The sequence below is a fragment of the Lynx canadensis genome, chromosome B1, assembly GCF_007474595.2.
Source record: "Lynx canadensis isolate LIC74 chromosome B1, mLynCan4.pri.v2, whole genome shotgun sequence".
NCBI classification, from domain to species: Eukaryota; Metazoa; Chordata; class Mammalia; order Carnivora; family Felidae; genus Lynx; species Lynx canadensis.
In genome coordinates this window covers 173,628,768-173,652,190 of record NC_044306.2, presented here as the reverse complement: position 1 = coordinate 173,652,190, position 23,423 = coordinate 173,628,768, and the positions used below count along the sequence as shown (strand labels likewise).

General features: G+C 38.5%; 1 protein-coding gene across 6 annotated transcripts in view; it reads right to left on the bottom strand.

Annotated features, from left to right (window-relative positions):
- The window catches only part of TMEM156 (transmembrane protein 156), a 51,916-nt gene that overhangs the window by 5,758 nt on the left and 22,735 nt on the right, over nt 1-23,423 (bottom strand). For 2 of the 6 annotated variants that reach the window (XM_030314037.1, XM_030314041.1), the window contains exons 2-5: nt 19,843-20,112; nt 18,054-18,314; nt 15,032-15,151; nt 11,847-11,930 (exon numbers count right to left, since the gene is read on the bottom strand). In XM_030314037.1, coding sequence (XP_030169897.1) covers nt 11,847-11,930; nt 15,032-15,151; nt 18,054-18,314; nt 19,843-20,112 — 735 coding nt within the window. The other 4 variants (XM_030314035.1, XM_030314036.1, XM_030314039.1 and 1 more) reach the window with 4 other exon arrangements.

Here is a 23,423-nt window from a genome sequence, read left to right as displayed (position 1 = left end):
TGGATCGAAAGCACTACTTTGTGGTTATAAATGGATTCTACTGTTGTTTCTCCTATTACTTTTATGGTTTCATGTTTACTTAAAAATTATTGATGCTTTTGAAATTTACCCTAGCAGTATTGTGAACTCTGGATTAAGCACATTTTTTTTTTCTCTAGATGATTATTCAGTTGTCACAACACCCTTCATTCAGTAGTCCTTCTCTTTCCTACTGATTAGATGTGCCCCTTTTATCATTTACTCAAGTCCTAAACTTTCTAATTTGTCATTAGATATTTTTCTCTACTTATGTACCAGTACCGTGGTGAAACAGATACTTCTCTTCTTTCTTATTCCATGTCAATTTTTTCTTGGCTGTTACTGACAGCCTATTTTTCATCAGGATATTAAAATGACCTTGTTTATGATTTAAGAAAAATTGGCATCTTTATATATTCATCTTCCAAATCAAGAATATAATAGACCATTTGTTGTTGTTCAAGTCATTTTTATGTCTCTCAGGGCATTTTTCTGAGGTTTACTTTAGAAAGATCTTATATGTTTCTTTATATTAATTTTACTCCTATTTTATCTTTTTATGGCTGTTTCAAATGCAGTATATCTTCTAACTGGTTGTATTTACATATATGAATGCCATCAATTTTTTTGTATTAATTTTGTACCCTATCCCTATTGAATCTTATTTTTAAAGAATGTTTTTAAGAGAAATCTGTTAAATTTTCCAGGTACACAAAGTGATCATTTTACCTTTCCAATTTGTTAACCAGGTATTTCTGTCTCTTACCTAATTGTGTTGGCCAGTACTTTGAGGATGGTGGTAGATAAAGTGAAAATATTGGACATTCTTGAAAATTTCTGACTTTAGCTAGGCATGCTTTTAGTGTTCTCCTAGTAAATATGATTCTGGGTTTTTGAGACAGATATATTTTATCATGTTAAGGAAGTACTTATTTATTTTATTTTGGGAAGTTTTATGAAGGATGGGCATTATTGTGTGTCAAATGCATTTTTTAGGATGTATGGAGATAACCAAACAAATTTTATGAGTGACATTAATAGATATCTCCTAATGGCGAACTGTTCCTGTATTCTTGGAATAAGCTCCTCTTTATCATAGTAGAAGTGTTTATGTATGTATATATACATATATTTTTTTAAAACTGAGCTACTGGATTATTTTGCTAATATTTGTTTAGAATTTTTGCACAGAAATGAGAAAGGATGAAATATGGCCTTTTGTAGCAACGTGGATGGAACTGGAGAGTGTTATGTAAGTGAAATAAGTCAGACAGAGAAAGACAGATACCATATGGTTTCATTCTTATGTGGATCCTGAGAAACTTAACAGAAGACCGTGGGGGAGGGGAAGGGAAGAAAAAAAACAAGTTAGAGAGGGAGGGAGCCTAACCATAAAAGACTCTTAAAAACTGAAAACAATCTGAGGGTTGATGGGGGGGTGGGAGGGAGGCGAGGGTGAGTGATGGGTATTGAGGGCACCTGTTGGGAGGAACACTGGGTGTTGTACGGAAACCAATTTGACAATAAATTTCATATTAAAAAAAAAGAATTTTTGCACAGAAATACATAAGATTGCCCACTGATTTCATTTTAGACACAATCTTTCTTAGTTTTAAATATTACTAATGTTGGGATGCCTTAATGGCTCAGTTGGTTAAGCGTCCCACTCTTGATTTCGGCTCAGGTCATGATCTCACGGTTCATGAGTTCAAGCCCCGTGGCAAGCCCTGCAGTGCAGAGCCTGCTTGGGATTCTCTCTCTTTCATTCTCTCTCTGCCCCTCCCATGTGTGCTCCCTCCCTCTCTCTCAAAAGAAATAAACCTAAAAAAATAAAAAACATTTTAAAATAATAATGATAATAATAATAAATATTACTATGTTTATTTCAAAATAGAACTAGGAAGCATCCTTCTTTTCTATGGTCAATAACAGTTTAAATACCATTGGAAATATCTATTTTTTAGAGATCAGTAAAAAATTCCCCTGTGAACTGCTCCTTCTGTTACTTTTTCGGGGATAACTGACAAATTTTCTATTTATTCTATGATAATTGTTTTGTTTAGATTTTCTATTTCTTCTGGTATCAGGTTTTGTAAATTTTTCCAGAAAATTATTGATCTTAATTAGAGACATTAAAAAGTAGTAACTACTCTTTAAGGGACAGGAGTAGATGCCTTTTTTAAGCCATTTCAACAGATATTAACGACCCTTCCATTACTGTGGCAATGCTAAAATAACTGCCAAAGTTAGAATTCCTCCTTTAAAAAAAAAAAAAAATATATATATATATATATATATATATATATATATATATATATATATATAATTTGAGAGATAGAGGGCATGTGAGCAGGGGAGAGGGGCAGAGGGAGAGAGAGAATCTTAAGCAGGCTCCACACTCAGTGCAGAGCCCAACGAGGGGCTCAATCCCATGACCCTGGGTTCATACCTGAAATCAAGAGCTGAATGTTCAACCAACTGAGCCACCCAGGTGTCCCTAGAATTCCTTCTTATAGAGTATTTAACCTTCCAAAAGGTAAGTGACAAGGCTTTCCTGACTGGTTAGGACAAAGGTGAGAAAATGAGACCAGTCTTTACCTAGACAGACACAAAACTCTCATTTCCTTGCTCTCTTCCTCAAAGGGCCATTGCACTTGACCCTGTTAGCATCCTTTATTTTTACCTTATTATCAGTAAGAACAACCACATCTATGGGGCTAGTTCTATCATCCCCATTTGTCTCACACTGAATCTGTGATTTTTGTCTTTCTAAATATGTGCTTCTCAGAGGTGGGTGTGGTAGGCAGAACTCTAAGATAGTCCCTGAGATTCCCACCCCCTGGGGTAATGCCCCATTTAATCCCCTTCCCTTGAGTGTGGGCGGGACCATGAATGGGATGTAGGTTACATTATATGGCAAAGATGAAATTTCTGCAGGTGTATTTAACATTCCAAATCAGTTGATTTTGAGTTATTCAAAAGGGAGACTATTCTGGGTGAGGCTGACCTAATGAAGTAAAAGCCCTTGCAAAAGAGATGGGGCCTTCCCTGAGGTCAGAGAGGATCTCTTGTGAGGCTTAAAGAAGAAAACCACCATGCTGAACTATGGAAAGGGTCAGGTAGCAGAAGACTGCAGGTGGCCTCTAGGTCCTGAAGCAGCTTCTGGTAAACAGCCAGTAAGAAGCCAGAGGCATTAGTAAACAACCGCAAAGCAAAGCAAAGCAAAACAAAACAAAAAAACCCTCAAAAAATGACTTCTGCCAACAACCTAAATGAGCTTAGAAGTAGAGACTCCAGATGACAATACAGGCCAGCTCTCATCTTGATTTTAGCCTTGAGACCCTGAGATCCAGCAAAGCTGTGCCCACATTTCTGACCCACAGAAAACGAAATAATAAAGGTGTGTTGTTTTAAGCCACTAAATTTGTGGTAATTTGTCACACAAGAGAAAATTAGTAAAATGATCAACAGAACCTTGGCCTGAAAATTACCAGAACCTGGATTTAAAATGAAGGTTCTAGGGACACCTCGGTGGCTCAGTTGGTTGAGCGTCCAGCTTCGGCTCAGGTCATGATCTCAAGGTTTGTGAGTTTGAGACCCGCGTCGGACTCTGCGCTGACAACTTGGAGCCTGCTTCAGATTTTGTGTCTCCCTCTCTCTCTGCCCGTCCCCCACTTGTGCTGTGTGTGTGTCTCTCTCTCAAAAATAAATAAAATGTAAATAAATAAAATAAAATGAAGGTTCTAGGGGCACCTGGGTGGCTCAGTTGGTTGAGCATCTGACTCTTGGTTTCAGCTCAGGTCAGGTCATGAGTTTGAGCCCCACATCAAAATAAATAAATAAACTTAAAAAAAAGCTGTGCCCACAGCTTTTTTTTTTTTTTTTTTTTTTTTTAATAAAATGCAGTTAATAGAACTCTGTCCCAAATCTACTGAATTACAATCTCCCTTCAAAATGGTCCAGGAGCCTGAAATTTTACAGACATCCAAATTAATTCTGATGCACATTAAGACTTCAGAATGAACTTGCCATGCAGATAATTGCTTAGACAATCTTTGACAAAGCATCTGATACTATTCAGAAGTTGAGATTTGGAGACAGTTCTTTTTAAAGTTAAAATATCAAAAGAACCTATTCATGAAATTAACTAATTACCAAAGAAAATTAACAGAGCTCTTTTGGTTAGAAAGCCAAACTATTCATCATTTGCTGATTCATTTGGTTTGCTGATGTTGTATAATATGGTGTAACCGTAATTTACTACAGAATGCTATTATCTGTCAAAATGATAGCTAGTTGCAAATAACTCTCTAGTGGTACATTATATTCTGTTTCTCCTAGTACCCAAGGACATGTAACTTATATGCTAATAGGAAAACTTCTGAAAAATTGATAAAAAGGCAAAAAGGTAGAATATATGTCATTTTGATGCCTTCTTCAGAATAGCTAAGATGGGTGGGATATTTTTCTATTTCTACACTGGGAAATAGAGTTTCTTTCAAACAAAATTAATTCACTAACACTAGTTAAGGCAGCAGAAGCAGTCAGGAATATCTTAAAACTTCACAGAAGTCTATTCATGAATTTGTCAAAAGTCTGAACCAAACATTTCTTTGACTTTTTTCAGGAACCTCAGAATGGGTTTTGGCCTTCCTGAATCTAGTGAACAAAATGGATTTCCAGTGGTAGAAAGTTTGATTAAAAATAAAACTCCATGCCTTGTGTTCTTGAATAAACCCTCATCACACTGGCCATGACAATGTCCACATTGTCTCTGATATTTTTCTTTTTCTTCTTCTTCTTTTTTTTTTTTTAGATTTCTATCACTTTTCAGAAGTGCTTTACATCTATGACATCTGGTTTGTAACTTCAATTCATCCTTCCAAAGTAATATTTGATTCCCACTGAGTAACAGAAACTTGCAAGGTGTTTTCTTCTCTTTGTTCCTGATGATTTTCATGTCAAAGACAAGGTACTTCTCCCACAGCGAAGGTACCTCTAAAACTTCCTCATCCTAGCCACGATCTCTTCGCTGCTTAGAGAATTTGTCCCATCGATTTTTTATATTCATATTTCCAAAGCTACCGGTTCAGCTATCCTTGGTTATGAAATTGGAAAGACAAAATAGCTAAAACCAAAACAAAACGAGGAATAGTAAACAGGACTAGGTATCCCGTACCATATATGATTCTGTGACCTCTATTTCCCCGATAGTGAATTTATCCAATTTGGTTGTAATTGCTTATTTGTCTGTCTCCTTGTGTGCAAAGACTGTATTTAATGCAGTTATATTCCCCAGAACCAACCTTGCAGTATGACACATAATAGGTAAAAATATGTGTCGAATGACTGAAAGAATGTCATCTAACTTCTTTGTGCCTCATTTTTCTTAATGAAAGTGCATGGGTACGAGCTGTACAAGAAGTCAATTCTGGGGTGCCTCCTAGGAACTTGGAGATAAGGAAAATAAGATTGTCCTCTGAGAGTTAGCCTATAAAATCAACTCATAACCACAACAGAAGCATTATCTTCAGCAATCATTCCCAGGTCAAAGCCTATTAAATGTTAAAAGTGCTGAGCCATCAAGCTATCCCTAAAATGGGGAAGAAGGCCTTTCAAGCTGTGTTGGCAAAGGAATCTGCTTTAAGACCTACCAAGCAAGCCTTGGCCGTGATTTGACTCCCAGCATGGTTTTGTCTGAGGAGAGAGGGCACACGTGTTAGCTGTCGGAAGTGTTTGGGTCCGTATTTTCTCTCGGTTGTAATACTCATTGTGAATCAATACGTTGGCCTTCTTATAAACCTGTTTTGTGAGCTGGATTACATAATGGATCTTTTTTGGTGAGCCACCACTGCAGGAGGCTGAGCCTTCAGGCCTGAAGAAAGGCTCTGGACCAGGTAAAGTCACCAACGTGAGGCACCTGGGTTGCCTTGTGGGTGGAGCAGGCATGCAGCCTCAGCTGGCAGTGGGTACTCACACCTGAACTTCCTCGTGACTTCATCAAAGCCATTGTGGTTGCCTTGACGCTAAAAGGAAGAAACTCAAGGTAAGGGTAAAGGAGGTAATAACGATGTATTCTGATGTACTTTGAAAAATAGAAAGCACTACCAAGTGCAAAGCAGAATATTTTTACAAGCCCACTTGAGAGGGCTTGGAATTTAATAGGACCACATTTTGCTCAGCAGGGGTGGGCTACGGATGGCTAACCCTGGAAATGGTGACCTCGGGGCGTCCTTCCCCTCCTTGTACTTTGGGAAATTCGGCCATGACTCCGTGGAGACAATGGCAATAATGTCTAAACTGTTATCCACAAAGTACTTGCTTTCCTTATAGGAGCTTCTCCAGAAATGAAGGAATGCAAGTTAATCTTCACAGATCACTGTAGTCGAGATGGATGCAGAAGTTCTCCGATGGTTTGGTGATTCTTATTCAGTTCTCTAATCTGGCTCTGAGAAAACCTTCCAGTCTTATTTCTTCTTATTGCCCTAGGAATGCAGAACTTCAGCACCGCTATGCACCCTTCTGACCTTTTCATCACATAAAAACATTGGCACTTTTGTGCAAGCCCAAGATAGCTAGTTGCTTTTAGGGCTAATAGAACCAATTATGGTAGCTTAAAATAGATTTCCATTATTCAAGGAGCCAACTCTCTACTGTGTTCAAATTCTCCATCTGTTATTGTTAACAGTGATCCTAAAACCACTCAGCTGTTCCAAATCTGGCCAGTGTGAAAATCAAATGAGGACGGGGAAAATACATGACTGCAAAATTACCTAGAATTAACAACTGAAGAGAACAGACAGCTGCCAGTACTCTGAGCCATTGTCTCACTTGCCAGTTTGTTCACACTCCAAGGAATGAAACTGATGAAGTGTTTAAAAGTTATAATTTAGGGGGAAAAGGGTTTTGAAAGGTCTTTGTAAGACAGCTGCAGCCATTCTTTCAACATAGCCAATGTAGAGTTGTATTTATTTAACAAATATGTATTGGGTACCTACAGTGTAAGCTGGGGATGCTGTGATGAATATTATCAGGTCAAGTCCCTGACCTCAGGGAGCTAACTGGCTCATGGGAGCCACATCAATCAAACAATAACACAAATATATAAAATAACAATAGTGATCATTGCCACAAAGTGAGATTTGTGGCGTTACGAGGATGTGTGATATAGGGAATTGCCCTGGTCTACAAGGTCCAATATGACTTCCTTGGGGAAGTGTTAGCTGAGCCAAGATGGGAAGGGCCAGTGGGAGGAGGTGAGGTCTGCAGGGAGTGGCTAGTTCAGGCAGGGAAAGTTTGTGCGAAGATGGAGATGTTTATCTGCATGTGTTTTATCTTCAGTTCTTCCAGGCCTAGCACAAAAGGCTATCACATAAAGGCATTCAATGGATGAATAGATAAATCATCCTATTTTGCCTATAGATTCCTCACACTTAAGAAATTCTTTCTGCATGTAGAGTCATCTTCTGCATTCTGATCTACTCTGTAACCCACCAGATGGCTGCAACCTTTACTGTTTTATGAACCCAAACCCGTAGTTTAGGAGTCGTAAATGCTACAGTTAAGCAAGTAAAAATTAAATTTCCATGTACTTTGCTTGGTTGTTGGACATCTGGCACGAGTAATTTATCTGCTTTTCTGCTGGAAATCGAAAGCTGCTTAGTCTTTATTATGCTGCCCATAAACATGTTGCAAATTGTAATTTTACATTGCCATTCGTTTTATTTGTGGGTAATACAAATTACTGGGTCATCCACTTACTTTTGGCATTTAGTAATTCTCTTTCACAGTAAAATTCCATTTTCTTTCCTTCATGGTCCCTAAGAACCCACTCACATTAACTGCAAAAAACATATCACTAACGCTGAAATGTTACTTTGAGGGAGACTCACACTGTCACACACAAGCTCCTACAACCTTATACAGGGTAGAGAAAATGTTTCATCTCGGTCTCCAGTGTTAAATATAAAAACGCAAGGAGAGTTGTGATCTGTGGCTTGACCCAGCAGGAGTCAACTCCTCAGTTCACCATAGTCAGTAAGTGGTGAGCCAGACAGGCCGCTGGACCAAATTGAGTTTGAACCCTCACTCTGCTAGGAACTGCCTGTAAGTCAGTTACATAAACTCTCTTAATTTCAGTTTTTCTCATCAGGAAAAAAAGCGACATTGTTGTGAAATGAAATACAATGATGTCTGTGAAAGTTGCCTGATAAATGTTTATAGTTGAATCGGGTTTCCCTTCTCCTAAGGCACCAAGGGGTAGAATTTCCTTAACTGTGCTGTCAGCTCTGTGACAGCAGAGACTGCTGGTCTGTGCCCCTGTCCCATCAATGCTTAGCATAACACATGCCCCTTAGTCGGTATTCAGTAGATTTGGGTTGAATATTTGAAGGTGAAGAATTTCAAGTTTTAAAGATTCCTCCATATTCTTTTTTTTTTTTTTTTTGATGTTTATTTATTTATTTGGCAGGGGGAGAGAATCCCAAGCAGGCTCTGTACTGTCAGCTCAGCATCAGACACGGGGCTCAATCCCACGAACCATGAGATCATGACCTGAGCCGGATTGGACCCTCAACTGACTGAGCCACCCAGGTACCCCAAGATTTCACCATTTTCGATGGCCACAGAGGGGGAGATGACATAGGCCACCTCACTGGCCTATTCAGCAGGAGTGAGTAGAAGCTCTAGTCCTAGAAACCTGGTGTCATAGATATTTAGTTATCGGCTATCCAACATGTGGACATCTCAGGGCTGCTCTCAAAGACGCAGGAGGCCAGAGGGCAGATATTGCTGCTTCCTGGCTCCAGGGTACCAATCTGTGGCTTGCGCTCATTCAACCAGATAACCCTCCTTGGGGCTTTGATACAAAGCTGAAATGGTCAAAGGGTAGCTCTGGAAGCTCGGAGGGAGTGTTCAGTGGTAGTGATCCGATCAGAGACATGCTCACCAGGCCACTCCCACTGTGACTTTGGCTGTATTTTTGGCTGCCTGGCCTCCCTTAACTCTTGTCTATTTTGCAACCTCTGAGTGCCTAACACGTCTGTTGTTTCTAGGGGTTACCTACTGGTTTTCCAATATGTTTCCTTTCTGGCAACCCAGCCAAGTTGATTGCTATTGTTTGCCTCTGATGATTCAGGTCCTAGGCCACTGCTCCTGCCCCTGACTTTGGTCTGCCGACAGTGATCAACCCTTTAAACACTGTTTTAGGGATATATTTCAAAGTTGCTTTTGCATAGTTCTCAAAATTTCTTCTTCAAGAAGGTCAATGTATTTCATTATTCCTTGATATCCTTAGCAATGCTGCAGAATGAGTTATATGTTCTTTAATGAAGTAGAATTATGTGCCCTCTGATCACTCTCACTTTGTCTTCACCTTTCCCAAACCCCAAGATTCATTTCTTGCTCATCTGCTCTTTCTACTTCATACTCATTTCCCCTCAGGGTTTCTGTGATTTAATAAGCTTTTATTGTGCACAAACTACGTGCCAGATATTATGTCAGGGACAAGATCCGAAGCTGAATAAGAGAGTCATCACCTGTGTGAAGATAACAATCCACTGAATAACATGGGAAGTAGATTGATGTCAAGACAGGCAACCTAAGCCACCCCGTTTCTCAAAGCCAGGAAGAAAATATTAGAGACACATAAAAGCTTAGGATTTGATTCTGCGTGCCATCGCTTTCTACAGCAATGAGATATGCTTACTCTCCCAGTGTTTGCTCCAGAGCGGGTCGGGCACTGTGCAATGCCAGGGGCTGGGTACTCTCTCTGTTTCTCTCTCATCCTTTTGAGGGTGTGAGCCTATCTATCTCTGTGTGTACACGTGTAACAACGCTTACTTTGTACTACGTGAACAACTGGAGAGGCATTCACGACAGCAAGCCGCTCTGCCAAATGTGACTGTAGTCTCTGCTCCCTTTGAATAATCTGGTTTTTTTTTTTGTTGTTTTTGTTTTTTGTTTTTTTTTTTTTTTTACTCATGTTACTGCTTCTCCAGAGAACCATGCTGGCACATTTTTTCCTTGCATTCTCACTGCTGCCTATAATCCATCATTACAAAGAGAGGCCTTAAAAACGGCACTCAAGGGAGACATTATTTCCTTTCCATTTCTCTCTCAGAAAGAGCAACTTATAATAGGAGAGGAAAAATTGCATTTAGGCTAAAGGATTATAAATAACAAGAAAGAATCTGCTTCTCCTCCCCCCCTCCCCCAACAGCCCTTAAGATGCTAAGCCTCAAAAGGACTCTTGATTTTTTTTTTTTAAAAAGGCCTTCACCCCCTGGCTCGCTCTAAACATTAGTATTATATACCTGGTCATAAAGCTAGAGGATTTTTAATGAGAGCTATTAAAGGGAACGGATGCCTGAGACAGTTTCCTCTGGTGAATGGAAATCAAAGGCTCATAAATACAACTTGTGAGGTTAGTCTTGTGGTTAGCTAGTACTTTAAATTTGTGATTCCCCTGATTATATGAGTTGGCAGGGGGACTATTGACTTTTTCTCAGACAAAACTGCACGGCTCAAAATTATGACTTGAAAAGAGTGAGAACCAGGATTCCTAAGGCCCCTGACAAGCTCCGCAGAACTGGGTTAAAACATTCCTGGTATATGAATGTCAGGCCTGGGAACCGCCTAAGAGGAAGAACAGGGGAAATACCATTTCTTCCCTATAAAAATGAATTTTGGCATCTGAAACAACCTTATGATTTTAATTTCATTAATCCAACAAAATTGTCACTGACCACACAAACCACACTGACCCACATTTGGTTAGTATCAAATGATCACTAAGCTAACTGCTTATTATTAGCCATAGGTTAGTATTTTACTGCTCACACCGAGAAGAGAAAGTCTGCATTTTTTTTTTTTAAATTGAGTTCTTTGGGTGCATTCATTCCAAGTTTCCCTCAAGCTAGGGGTCCAAGTACATGCTAATCTAAGTAGGTAAGAAAAGTCTCGGGAGCACAGTTCCCAGAAAATGCTGGGCACAGATCTGCATGTGGCTGCGATGCAGTTGCAGCGGGGGCCTGAGGCTTTGTTCAGTTTCCTTTCATTTTTGAAAACCGTTTATACACCAGACTTGAAGCTTCCCCTTATCTGACTTCTCACAAAGTATGAGGCAGCCGGCTCACTGGCTAATACGCCAGGAGCTGTAGAAATATCACTCATGATTCTGTGGTTTTCCAAGAGTCGAGGACAGGACGTCTCCCTGATGAAGGAGAGGACTTTGCTCATCTCACATTCTCCCTCTCTTTCTTTTTAATATGACTTGACAGCTTGAATTCAGAAGGAGGCTTCACAATTAGGAGATCGAACCACAGCGTCTGTGCTAACAGCTCCCTTAGCCGCTCTAATTAGGGTTCCCTTATTCCATTTCTGTTTCTCGGGAGAGGACAGGGGACTTTTTAATTGGGGCTATTAGAAGTTCTCTTTACACAATGACACCCTTTGCTAAGTGAAAGCCCTAGCAAAAGCCATGCCCACTCTGCAATTACTCCTTGCAATTCTGAGGAATAATAGTATCTTGTCTCATTTAAAAATAAATCTGAAGCTGATTCCTTATTGCTTTCTCTCCTCTGCCTACTCACATGAATTTCTTCTTGCCAATTAGGCAAACTTTCCATTATTTAAGGAGCTAGTTTTGATCATGACTGTCCCCTGATAGTAAGACATATTAAACTAGATTTCATTTGCCCACAGCTCCTTTTTTCCAGATACAAGGCCAATCTAAATGAGCTCAGATCATTCGATCTTGGGTCTACAGTGGAATAGTGAAGCACTGGGATTTTCAAAGCCATGCCCTGTCTGCACATCATAGAACTCACCTGAAATGACCCGCACGTTCAGTGTTCGCAGTTTCTCAGAATCCTTTCCTTTTAAGAGAACAAATGTACGTTCATATTTATGACCTATTCCAAGAACAGAAATTAAATATTTAAGTGATAAACAACCACATTCTTAATATATATTCCCCATGTTGACTCAAAGGATTACCAAGGAAAATGGGCCATTCACAACAGGGTCGGGAGCCACGAGACATTAAGAGCTTTCCTTATTAAGTTCTTTTCCATGAGCAAATACAGGTTCTTTCTAAAGCAAGCGGTTTCTCCACTACCATAAATGCCATCATGCCATCTCCTCTAAGGAAAAGCACCAGCTGTCATGTATAGGATGTTATTATTCCTTACATTATTATATATACATAGATATGTACAGAATATTTAATGCATATTGACTTTTTAATGTCTATTTATTTTGAGAGAGAGAGCACAGAGAGAGAAGGAAACAGAGAGAATCCTGAACAGGCCCCATGTCATCAGTGCAGAGCCCGACGTGGGGCTTGAACTCAGGAACCATGAGATTATGACCTGTGCCGAAATCCAGAGCCAGACGTTTGACTGAGCCACCCAGGCGCCCCTTTAATGCATATTTAATGTCCTAAATGGTGTGATATTTTTTCATTACTTTACATGCTTGGATTTGTAAGACAAGCCTTCAAAAGTCACTAAGCCTGTCATTTGTGTAGATGTTCATAAGATTTTCACTCCCCACTATTGGTTTCTTTCTAGACATTTTCTCTACCTAGCTACTACTATCTCTCTTTCCTGATATGCAATTATATGGAAAAGCAGATCAAGAAACTCAAAACCATGCACTATTTGCAAATAACATGTTCACTTAAAATAATATCTTTAAAACCAGAAAGACCTCTGGGGTGCCTGGTTGGCTCAGTTGATTAAGCTTCTGACCCTCGATTTTGCCCCAGGTCGTGATCTCACAATCTTGAGATCAAGCCCCACATCAGGTTCCATGCTGGGCATGGAAGCCTGCTTAAGATTCTTTTTCTCTTTTTCCCCTCTGCCCCTGTCCCACATGTGTGCGTGCACTCTCTCTCTCAAAAAAGAAAAAAAAAAACAATAACAACTAGGAAAACCCTAGGTATTAATTCTGATATTTTATTAGCTGTATAACTTTGGAAAAACCATTTAATCTCTCTGAGGCTCACGGTTTTCTTCATCTATAAATGAAAATAATAGTACATACCCTGTTTACATACTTTGAGAAGCTAGTAAAAAAAAAAAGCTTGTGAAAATGCTCTGAAAATGGTTATTCTACAAATACACAATGTTGATGATATTATTATATATTAGCCTTATATACTACAGTATCAATGGTAAGACTTGATATGAAACTGCTTTCAGAAATACCTGCAACAAATACATAGCCTAAAGAGTTAACGGTACCTGCACCCCAACCTAGGGGCAACCATTTGTTCTGCCTACTGAGATGCCCAGCACAGCCTTGCCTGGCAAAGAATTTAAGAGTCTTGGGCGCCTGGGTGGCTTGTTTGGTTAAGCAGCTGACTGTTGGTTTCGGCTCAGATCATTATCTCACGGTTTGTGAGTTCAAGTGTTGGGCTCTGCACTGACAACGTGAAGCCTGCCTGGGATTCTTTCTCCCTCTCTCTCTTCCCTTCCTCCACTCATTCTCTCTCTCCCTCCTTCTCTCCCTCCCTCTCTCTCTCTCTCTCTCTCTCCCTCAAAATATATAAATAGACTTTAAAAGAATTTAAAAAAAGAGTCTTAGGAAATACTCCAACCATCCCAATACTACTCTCCCTTATTGAGAACTACTATGCACTAGACACTGTGATAAACTTCTTCTAGAACCTCTTTAACGCAATCCTTACCTGTGGGGTAATGGTGATTATTCTTGTTTTACAGAGGGGAAAAAGGGGACATTTAGATCTAGTAAATACCTTGCTCAAAGTCACATAACTGATGAGTGATAGTACTAACATTCTATTCTGTCTACCTATCTCCAAAGCCTCTTCTCTTAAGGATACATTTTAGACTGTCTTTAAGTGACCATCTACTCATATTGTAAACTATCGCTCAGGCGTGATATTCAGCCAGTAAAGGCATGGACATACCCCGGAAGTGTCATTGTATGCACAGGTACACAGTAGAAGAGCCAGTATACGCATGGGTACACACCCAAAGGGTTAATATATGTGTGAGTTCACACCATTAGGGCTACCTGAGCAGTTTACAGTCAATGTCCATCCTGATAGATGGATGCCTGAGTCATACTAATTTTTTTTTTTTTTTGAGAGAGAGAGAAAGTGTGTGTGTGTAAGCGGGTAGGGGAGGGGCCCTGGGTGAGGAGAGAGAATCCCAAGCAAGCTCCACACCCAGCACAGGGCCTGATGTGGGGCTTGAACTCACAACCATGACATCATGACCTGAGCCAAAACCAAGAATCAGCTACTTAACTGAATGAGCCACCCAGGCACCCCAAATTAAATATTTTTAATATCATCCCTATTGCCTGATTTCCAATCACACATTTTAGCTTTGCCCAGCCAAAAATCTACTGACACCCTTCTACTTATGAAAGAATGACTCACACACTCATCACCTAGAGCCACTCTGCTCAAGATCTCCAATTCTGAAATTCTTTATCCTCACTCCCTACCCTTCTACCTCTCTTCTGCATTCACTTCCACTGAGCCTCTGCTCCACCTCCAGCCCTTTTGAACTCCTGCCTAGCTTCGCCTCCCCTCTATTCTCTTGTCTGAGTAGAGAAAGATACATGAAGCGTCTTGAATGCTGACACTGTGTCTCACTTATGCTTCTTCTCCTTGGGTAACCTAGAACTGCCACTGACACGCAGTGGGTGCTCAATAAATGGCAAACTGAACTTTAAAAGGAATGTACATCTAGGGGCACCCGTGTGGCTCAGTCAGTTAGGAGTCTGACTTCAGCTCAGGTCACGATCTCGCGGTTCATGAGTTCGAGCCCCACGTCGGGCTCTGTGCTGCCAGCTCAGGGCCTGGAGCCTGCTTCGGATTCTGTGTCTCCTTCTTTCTCTGCCCCTCCGCCACTAGAACTCTGTCTCTCTCTCTCAAAAATAAGCCTTAAAAAAAATTTTTTTTCAAGAACGTAAATCTATAGATGAGACCCTAAATGAATCGTGCCAGACAACAGATTTACTCCTCGATACTTACTCTGCCACTTCCACACTCTTCTGTGGCTTTCAAGTATTTTGTGGATAGTGAGGATGAGCAAAAATATAAAAACGACTAGAACTAAAACGTACCAAGTGATCTTCATGGAACAAGTGAAATCTGCAAAGAAAAAAAATGCCATAAAAATACAATAAAATGAGTCAACAGAGAGAGGCCATATGGCAGTGTGGTTGTATTCTAGTACATATTCTAGCCTTAACTGAAAAGCTAAATATCTAACCATCACTGTTACAGGGTCATTTGCTCTCCTGACTTCTTCCTTGACATATTAAATGGGTGTATTAAATGAAGAAATTTGACCAGGGAGCTTCCATGGGTTCATTTAGCTCCAAAATTCTAGGTTTAATTTCACTTACAGGTTATGCCGGCAGTAGTTGCCAGGTAGTTTCTATCACTAGGCTAAAACCACAAAAAGCAGAGTCCCAGTATCAGGGCCATTTGTAATTAACAGGTGTGACCCTGGGCCAAGCAGCCAAAAATTATATCCTCAAGTTGACCAAGATGCAGTGAGCGTAAGGAAGATGGAGAAGAAAGAGAAAGACAAAGAGAAAGGGTTGGAATGAGGCATATAAGAAGAGGCCAAAGCAGATAAATAGTCAGACTCCCCTTTCCGTACAGACTTTCACTGCAATGATCAGATCAGGTGCACATATTAATTAGATAGCTACCCTAGCCTACAGAAAAAAAGCTTGTTCATTCAAATGACAATGAGGCTCATGGGAAGGATAGTCCCCAGCCAGCAACAGTTTAGCACCATCTCCTTTGCTGCCATAAAGACACTGGCCAACCGACCTGTGAATCGGTGACATAGCAGAAGGTGACCTCATCATGTCCAAGACATAGCTGTCTACTGACTTCCCAAGCCACCCTGTGGACCCTCCTCTTTGCACACAAAACACAGTACTTACTCAAGGTAGCAGGATATATAACTTGTTTATACCCTTGGATGTTTGCCCTTGTGGGGTTCAGGTTCATGATATGGGTACCCCTTTCACAGGGGCCACCCCCATGGGCAGATGTACATTATATTGTCATCCAACACTTATATAGAGAAGAGACTGAATGGAGAAAAGATAAAAGTTGACTGGAACAACAGCCCTCAGCAACTGCCCCCACCCCCCAAATCATCCCAAGCCCTTCAGCTGCAAACTTGCAGTCCTTGCTCAGCAAAGTAAAAGTATGCAGGTAATCGGAATGGAAGACTTACAGTGCCAGCAAGAGCCACGTTGGGCCCAATGGCCAAGGTGTCACTGGGCACCAATCGAGCTATGAAAAAAGAACTACGCATTCACCAACTTTATATAACAATAGCAGAATGTCCACAGTTGGGGCCAAGCCTGCCTGTACACCCACCAAAGCTCCAGTGCAAATGCAGAAGAATGTGTCTCCCCACATCCCATGCTGCCCACCTACCCCCCATCCCTGCAGTCATCTTGGAAAGGATCAAGGGGGAACAGAGAGGAATCTCAAAAAAGTCTGAAGAGACAAATTTACCAGATTGGACTAAATTTAGTTTCACCCCCTGGTAGATAGGGCTTTTAAGGGAGATCAAATCAGTCTCTGCACAGCAGAGTAAAATATGAATGCATTTTAAATCTTCTATGCATGACAAATGGATATACTTTTTCCAGAATACAATACTACATACTTGTATACCGCTGTTATCTTGCTGAGTTATGGACACAAAAAAGTTGTCAACTATGATTTCACTTTGACTAGCATTTATCGATTTTTTTCATTAACACAAAAAATTGTCTTAAAATCATACTTATGGAAGTGCTTATTTTTCCTTTATGTTTTAGAAAACATAAAAAGCAATTAGATGGATACATTGAAAGAAATATAAGTTTTTAATATTTATAATGCAAACCTCTTTATCTTTCAGATTTCATCATTGTTATGATGAAGGCCTACCTTCCAATCTCACTCCTGAACCCAAGGGAACTGACCCCCTCTGTTCAGATCTTCTCTCTTACCCTATACACACATCTTGAAATACCCACTAACTGCAGAGGCTGTAGGGCCCTGCAGACTAACTCACAAGAGAAATTCCTTTGAAGCCTCATATTTTACTTTAAAAATGCATATGTATTATATAGTTGTGTTTGCTTTAAGATATATATAATATTTTCTAAATAATTATATCTGAAAAATTAAAGCTTTTAAAGCATTCTAAGGCAATATGAAAGGCTTCCATATATCTGAAATATCAAAAAGCACAGCAGCTTACTCTACCATAGCACCTGTCACACTGAATTTACTTGCTTGACCACTTTACATTCATCTATTTTTGTGTCCCTAATGTTAGCACATTGCTTGGCATACAGTAGGCACTTATTAAATGGTTATATCATAAAATGTTCTCAAAAGTAGGTTTTATGGGTGAAGTGGGGCACACTGCTTAGCAGAAAGGATCAATTCTGGCAATTCAGAATAGGGTACCTAGGAAGCTAATAAGCTTAAAAGGGAAGTAAGATATGTGTAAGTTTTATCTTTTGGACTCCTACCTTTCCCTCAGAGCCATCCAGTGACCCAGAGTACCTAACCTGCACCCTGCTTATCTCCATGCTTTGCATGAAAAATCCAATTTTATCCAGTCCTCATTCTCAACTTTAGGAGAAAACATGTTAAGTCAATTCAAAATAAGGTTTTCACAGGCCATCACAATGTACATGAATGTATACCTTTAAAAATTAATTTCACCCTTTAATACCTAGGTGTGGTGGTGTTACATCAAGCACAGCTAATAGGCATGTCCAAAGTTACTCTGAGGTCTTTCTAGTGCCCCTCAAATCACAACCCACAGATGCCTCCTCAGCCTCTGGGTACTGCTAGACCCCATGAAAAGCAAAAATAAACAGATAAAAGGGCTAACATTCTTTCCAGTCATACTATTTCATCAACAAAATTCAACTATTTAACTTTTAGTGAAGTTAATGTGTTAGCCTTTATTTAAGTTTGTGTCCAATTCTCTTTCCCTCTAACTTCCTTAAATACATACTTTTGACATCCTTTTCTAGGTGCAGAGAAATGTGTGTACAATTATTCAGGTATTCCATAATCCTACAAGTATGGTTCATAGACTTTTCCTCCTTTGGATCTTCTTCCACAATTGCTGACGTTCTGGTGCGGGTTTTAAGATTACATGTAATGTTATGTTCTTCCAAGTGGTCAACTATAGGAGCTACAGTGAAGTTAAAATGTCGACAAGGTGAATGAAAGTCATTTGCCTTCACTTCCGTTGATCCTTTCATGGTAAGAACTAGGAAGAGATTAGGAAAATGTTATTTGCAACATAGTAATACGTGGTAAGAAAGCACTCACTACTCAAAACTAAATACCTTACTTCCTCTAGAAAGTAGAAATGAGAAGCTCCCTGCACTAAAAATAATGATTAAAGTGCTTACATATTTTAAGATTGTGAAAACCAGGTGACATTTGGGTTGAAATAGAATTGGGGCATCTCAAGGAAAATACAAACATTTCCCTGATGATTTGTGGGACAGATTATAATGTTCCAAGCGAGAAATGCCTAGTTATGCCCATTTTGAATCCCTGGTCAGCCAGAGAAGAAGGAGAAGAAGGAGGAGGAGAAGGAGGAGAAGAAGAGGAATGGGGGGGGGGGGGGTGGTGGTGAAGAAAGAAAGGGAAAGAAAAGAAATAATGCAAGGAAAGAAAGAAAGAAAAATAATAAATTGATTGCTGTTGTTCTAAACCACTGAGTTTTGAGGTAAAATGTTACACAACCATAGCAACTGGAATAATTTATCAATGCACTGTTTGACATTTCAAGGAGGCAGAGAAGTAGCATCTATGAGTGACCAAACCTTAAAACACTTCTTAGTTCTCTATCACCGTAAAGGTATTTTCCCAACTTGCTTTCTGGTGAATTTGACCTAGAATCCTGCAATAGTTGCAGCACTACTTGAATGAGAACCCAGAAAAAGATACCTCTTTTATACTTCATCTAAAGTCAATACCAAGAAATCGCATTCCCATTAGGAAAGAATAGAAAAAATGCCAATATGGAGAGATACCGGCAGCAATCTCACTGAATAGGTATAAATAATAAATCTGATGCTTGGGCCTGAGGCCACTAGTGTATTTTATGACTACAAGTGAATTATTTAATTTCTCAATGATACAAGTTGATTTGATTTAATTAAATAATATATATTCATTCTCAAAATAGATGTGAGATTCAGTTAAACATTACACATAATACAGTTATTCTTTTATTTTTTCATTCTTTAAACAAATATTTATTAAGCATCTAGTGTTAGGCATTCTGCTAAGATCTAGAAATATAGTGAACAAAGACAAAGTCTCCAGCATCAGGAGGCTCACTGGATAGTTAGACAAGTGAAAAGACAATTCATATTCAGTGGATAAATGTTGGGTAGGACTAGGTACAAATGTATCAAGGATTCAATGACTCCTTAAGGAATCAAAGTTCGATTCTACTGTGAGAACCTATAGGTTTACTTAGACATTTTTTTAATTTTTAAAACTTCAAGACCTTTGAAGAAAGCATGCTAAATAATCTTTTAACCATCAAATTACATAAATTATGGTGGCATTTTGATGTATTTTAAGAATAGATATTTTGGTTTGGTAAAGTAAACCAAGAACGAGTAATGTCCCAAAGCCCTGCAAGCCACTCATCAAGAGCCACACTGCTGATTGTTCCAATACCATTGGATTTAAAATGGAATGGTTTATTACTTTTTTAGCAGAATAAGGTGGTTTATCCTTGACAAATTTTATTATCACTTTCTCTTCATTTTTACCTTTTGATGTTTGTTCCTGAGAAATAAAATCCATGAGTTTTGTGGACTCACAAGCCAAACATGAGGAGCACATTTTAAATTCATTCGCGATGCCTTGGCAAATTCTGGTGAAGTTTTGAAAGTTGGAGTGATTTAGAAAGATTCCCATAATAGTCTGAGTTTCTCTTATTGGTTTCAGAAAAGTCACAAAAGAAAAATTGAAAGAGGGGAGTGAATAGTTGAAATTAGGTTGTAAACACACTTCCAGACATGATAGCTCCAATATATTTCCTATAAAGGAAAAAAAAAAATGTGTTTACTATGAAATTCTGAGTTTTTGTCATTCAAGTAAATACATAACAAGTGCCTGGTTTTTCTTAGGCAGATACAGTATATTTCAGCTTGTCAGTGACAAGAATGTTTTTACATGAATTAACAACATCTATTTCATTTAAATATTTCCTTTAAAAATTTGTCAACATTCCCTATTAATTTTCAGGGAAGAGAAATTGAGATATTCTTGGAAACCTTAACATTTAACCATCTCTCTTCTGGGAAAGTTTTAATGAACAAACCTTGAGTTCCTCCAAATCCATCTGTCCCAAAATAGAGGTTTAAGTCAATTGCACAGAATTGAACAGGGAATGAAAATCTTGAACAGTAAGTCTGTATTAGTTTCTAAGGGCTGCTGTAACAAATTACTACAACGTCGGTAGTTTAAAACAAGAGAAATTATTCTCTTGCAACTCTAGAAACCAGAAGTTCAAACATCCATTTTATTGGTCTGAAATCTGGGTGTCTGCAGGACCACTGTCCCTTTGAAGGCTCTGAGGAAGAATCTGTTTCTGGCCACCCTCTTCCAATTTTTGGTGGCCATTGGCATTCCTTAGCTTGTGGCCACATCACTCCAATCTCCGTGTTTCTGGTCACATTGCTTTCTCCTCTGTCCTGTCTTCTACTCTTCTGTCTGTGTCATCTCCCTCTGCCTCTCTTATAAGCATGTTATATTGGACAATTGTGATTGAATTTAGGTTCCACCTGGGTAATACAGGATAATCTCCCCATCTCAAGATCCTGAAGTTAACCATATCTGTAGAGCTCTTTTTTCCTTATGAGGTAACACAAGTTCCAGGCATTAGCACGTGATATCTTTGGGTAGCCATTATTCAACCTATCTGAACCTCCAAAGGTGACATTTAACAGAGTGACATCCTAATTTTTATTTTTGCCTGAAGACAAACATTAGATATGGAAACGATGGTATAAAAGAAAGAACATTGTATTCAAAATAAGACAAGGACTCTAGAGCTATATCTGTCATTAGGCAAGATACTTGGACAATTTACTTAATCTCTGTAAGTCTTGTTTTGTTATCAGCAAAATAGAGATAAGACCTCTAGATCCTGCTAACCTCATCAGGTTATAGTAGCATCAAGTGGTATAGTACATATGAAAACACTTTTGAAATTTGTACAGATGTATATTATTTAAAATTCAAACCTATATTCCAAAGTGAAAATTAAAAATTCAACTTTCATTTAAGGTAGAATTATCTGTGAAATAATTCGCATAAGTAATTAAAACTCACTATATAAAAACTGAGAATCCCTATTTAGCAGTAATGATCATGTAAGGAATAGGTAACCTCTCTCTCTCAGGTATTCCTAGTGTGACAGTCATTTGCTAGTAGGAAAAAATAACTCAATTGTCCCTTCATGTGACTTTCTTTACCATTTCTCATATAATCACATAGGGCAAAATAAATGTTTTAGTTTTTCAAATAATGTGGAGTATGATGAAAGAATTACTTCAATTCTTACAGTGATTACTACTAGTCATACATCTTGGCTCAATATTAAAAGAAAACCAGGCTATCGATTGGTATTAAAGAATTTTTTATTTGTGGAATTTGTATTTTAATAATAATTCCATACGTGTCTCATTACTGATGGCTATATTTTTATTATTTAGTAAAATTAGAGGCTTGTTTTCAGTCCTCTACATTTGAAATTGTTTCTATAATGATTCACATGTGATTTCTAGCTATAAACACATTTCATACTTGTATTGCTATAAAGGGTTTTTTTGGGGGGGGGAGATGATATTTTACTCAAATCCACAATTTTGTTAACATATTTGTTAATATATTTATAAACAATGTTATGATTGAATTGTAACTAATTTTTGAAACTATTTTCTTCAATAATAATGTCCCAGGAAGGAGAAAGAAATGTACAATCTGATGGAACACTATAACCTATAGTTTTTTTATACTATTAAAAGACACAAAAACATCTCTTGCCATGTTTCCATTTTACTTACTGGCATTTTTCATCTCACAAAATTTTCCATTTCTTGAATTTGTGTTCCTATGATACAATCTAGATAGGGAAATTTTTTCTGTCAATATTACAATCATCTTATCCAATAAGTGACCAGCTAGGCTTTCGAGAATTAATGCTATATCCTTTATATATGACTATGAGGTAATTATGATGGTTTTTAAACCTTAGTTTTAAATAATTCAATTGGAAAGGAAATAAATAGAGGATATATCCTTCCCTGGTATAATTTTAAGAAATATTAAATTGTACTCAATCATTTTTGTTATCAGGTGGCCTATTTTCTCATCTCCATAAACAAGGATATATGAATTTAACTACTGCCATTAATATTGCTGGCAGTCAGACATCTAAATTCTCACTCCCAGAGATAGAAATGCATTCCAGAATTACTCCAGTACTATGACTGCAATCTCTCAGCATAAGTATATAGAATATTAAGTAGAATTAGGAAAAAACATTACAGGGGCACCTGGGTGGCTCAGTTAGTTGAGCCTCTGGCTCTTGACTTCAGTTCAGGTCGTGATCTCACAGTTCATGGGTCCAAACCCTGCATCAGGCTCTGCGCTGTGTCAGCACAGAGTCTGCTTGGAATTCTCTCTCCCTCTCTCTCTGCCCCTACCCCACTCATGCTTGCTCTCTCTGTCTCTGTCTCTGTCTCCCCCCTCTCAAAATGAATACATAAACTTAAAAATACATTACACTATAGGACAAATGCCCAAGTCAAACTTTTTTTTTTTAAGAAAGCCAAGAGTAAGGCTATAAAAACATCAACTACCTTTATTTTCTTTTTTAATTTTTATGATAAAGCTTTATCATATATAAGCATATGTAAAATGTGTCGTGTCAGTTGAAGAATGATAAAAATAAACAAACACCCATGTATCTATCATGCAGATTAAGTATATTAATATTACCAATATCTTTGAAGCACCCTATCCCTTCTCATCCCTACATATTCCTTTCCAAGAGGTTAACCACAATCATGAATTTTGTGTTTATCACTCCTTTGCTTTATCTTAGAGTCTTTCCAAGATGTACATATTCCTAAATAACAGTGTTTCATTTAACATATTTTGGAAATGTGTTTGTGTGTGTGTGTATACACATATATATATGGAATATACTATATGTATTCATCTATGACTTACCTTTTTTGTTTAATATGTTTTAGTCATGTCGCTGCATATAGCTACAGTTAATTTAATTGTCTGTAGTATTGTTTTGAATGAATATACCACAAGTTGTTTATTCTTCTGA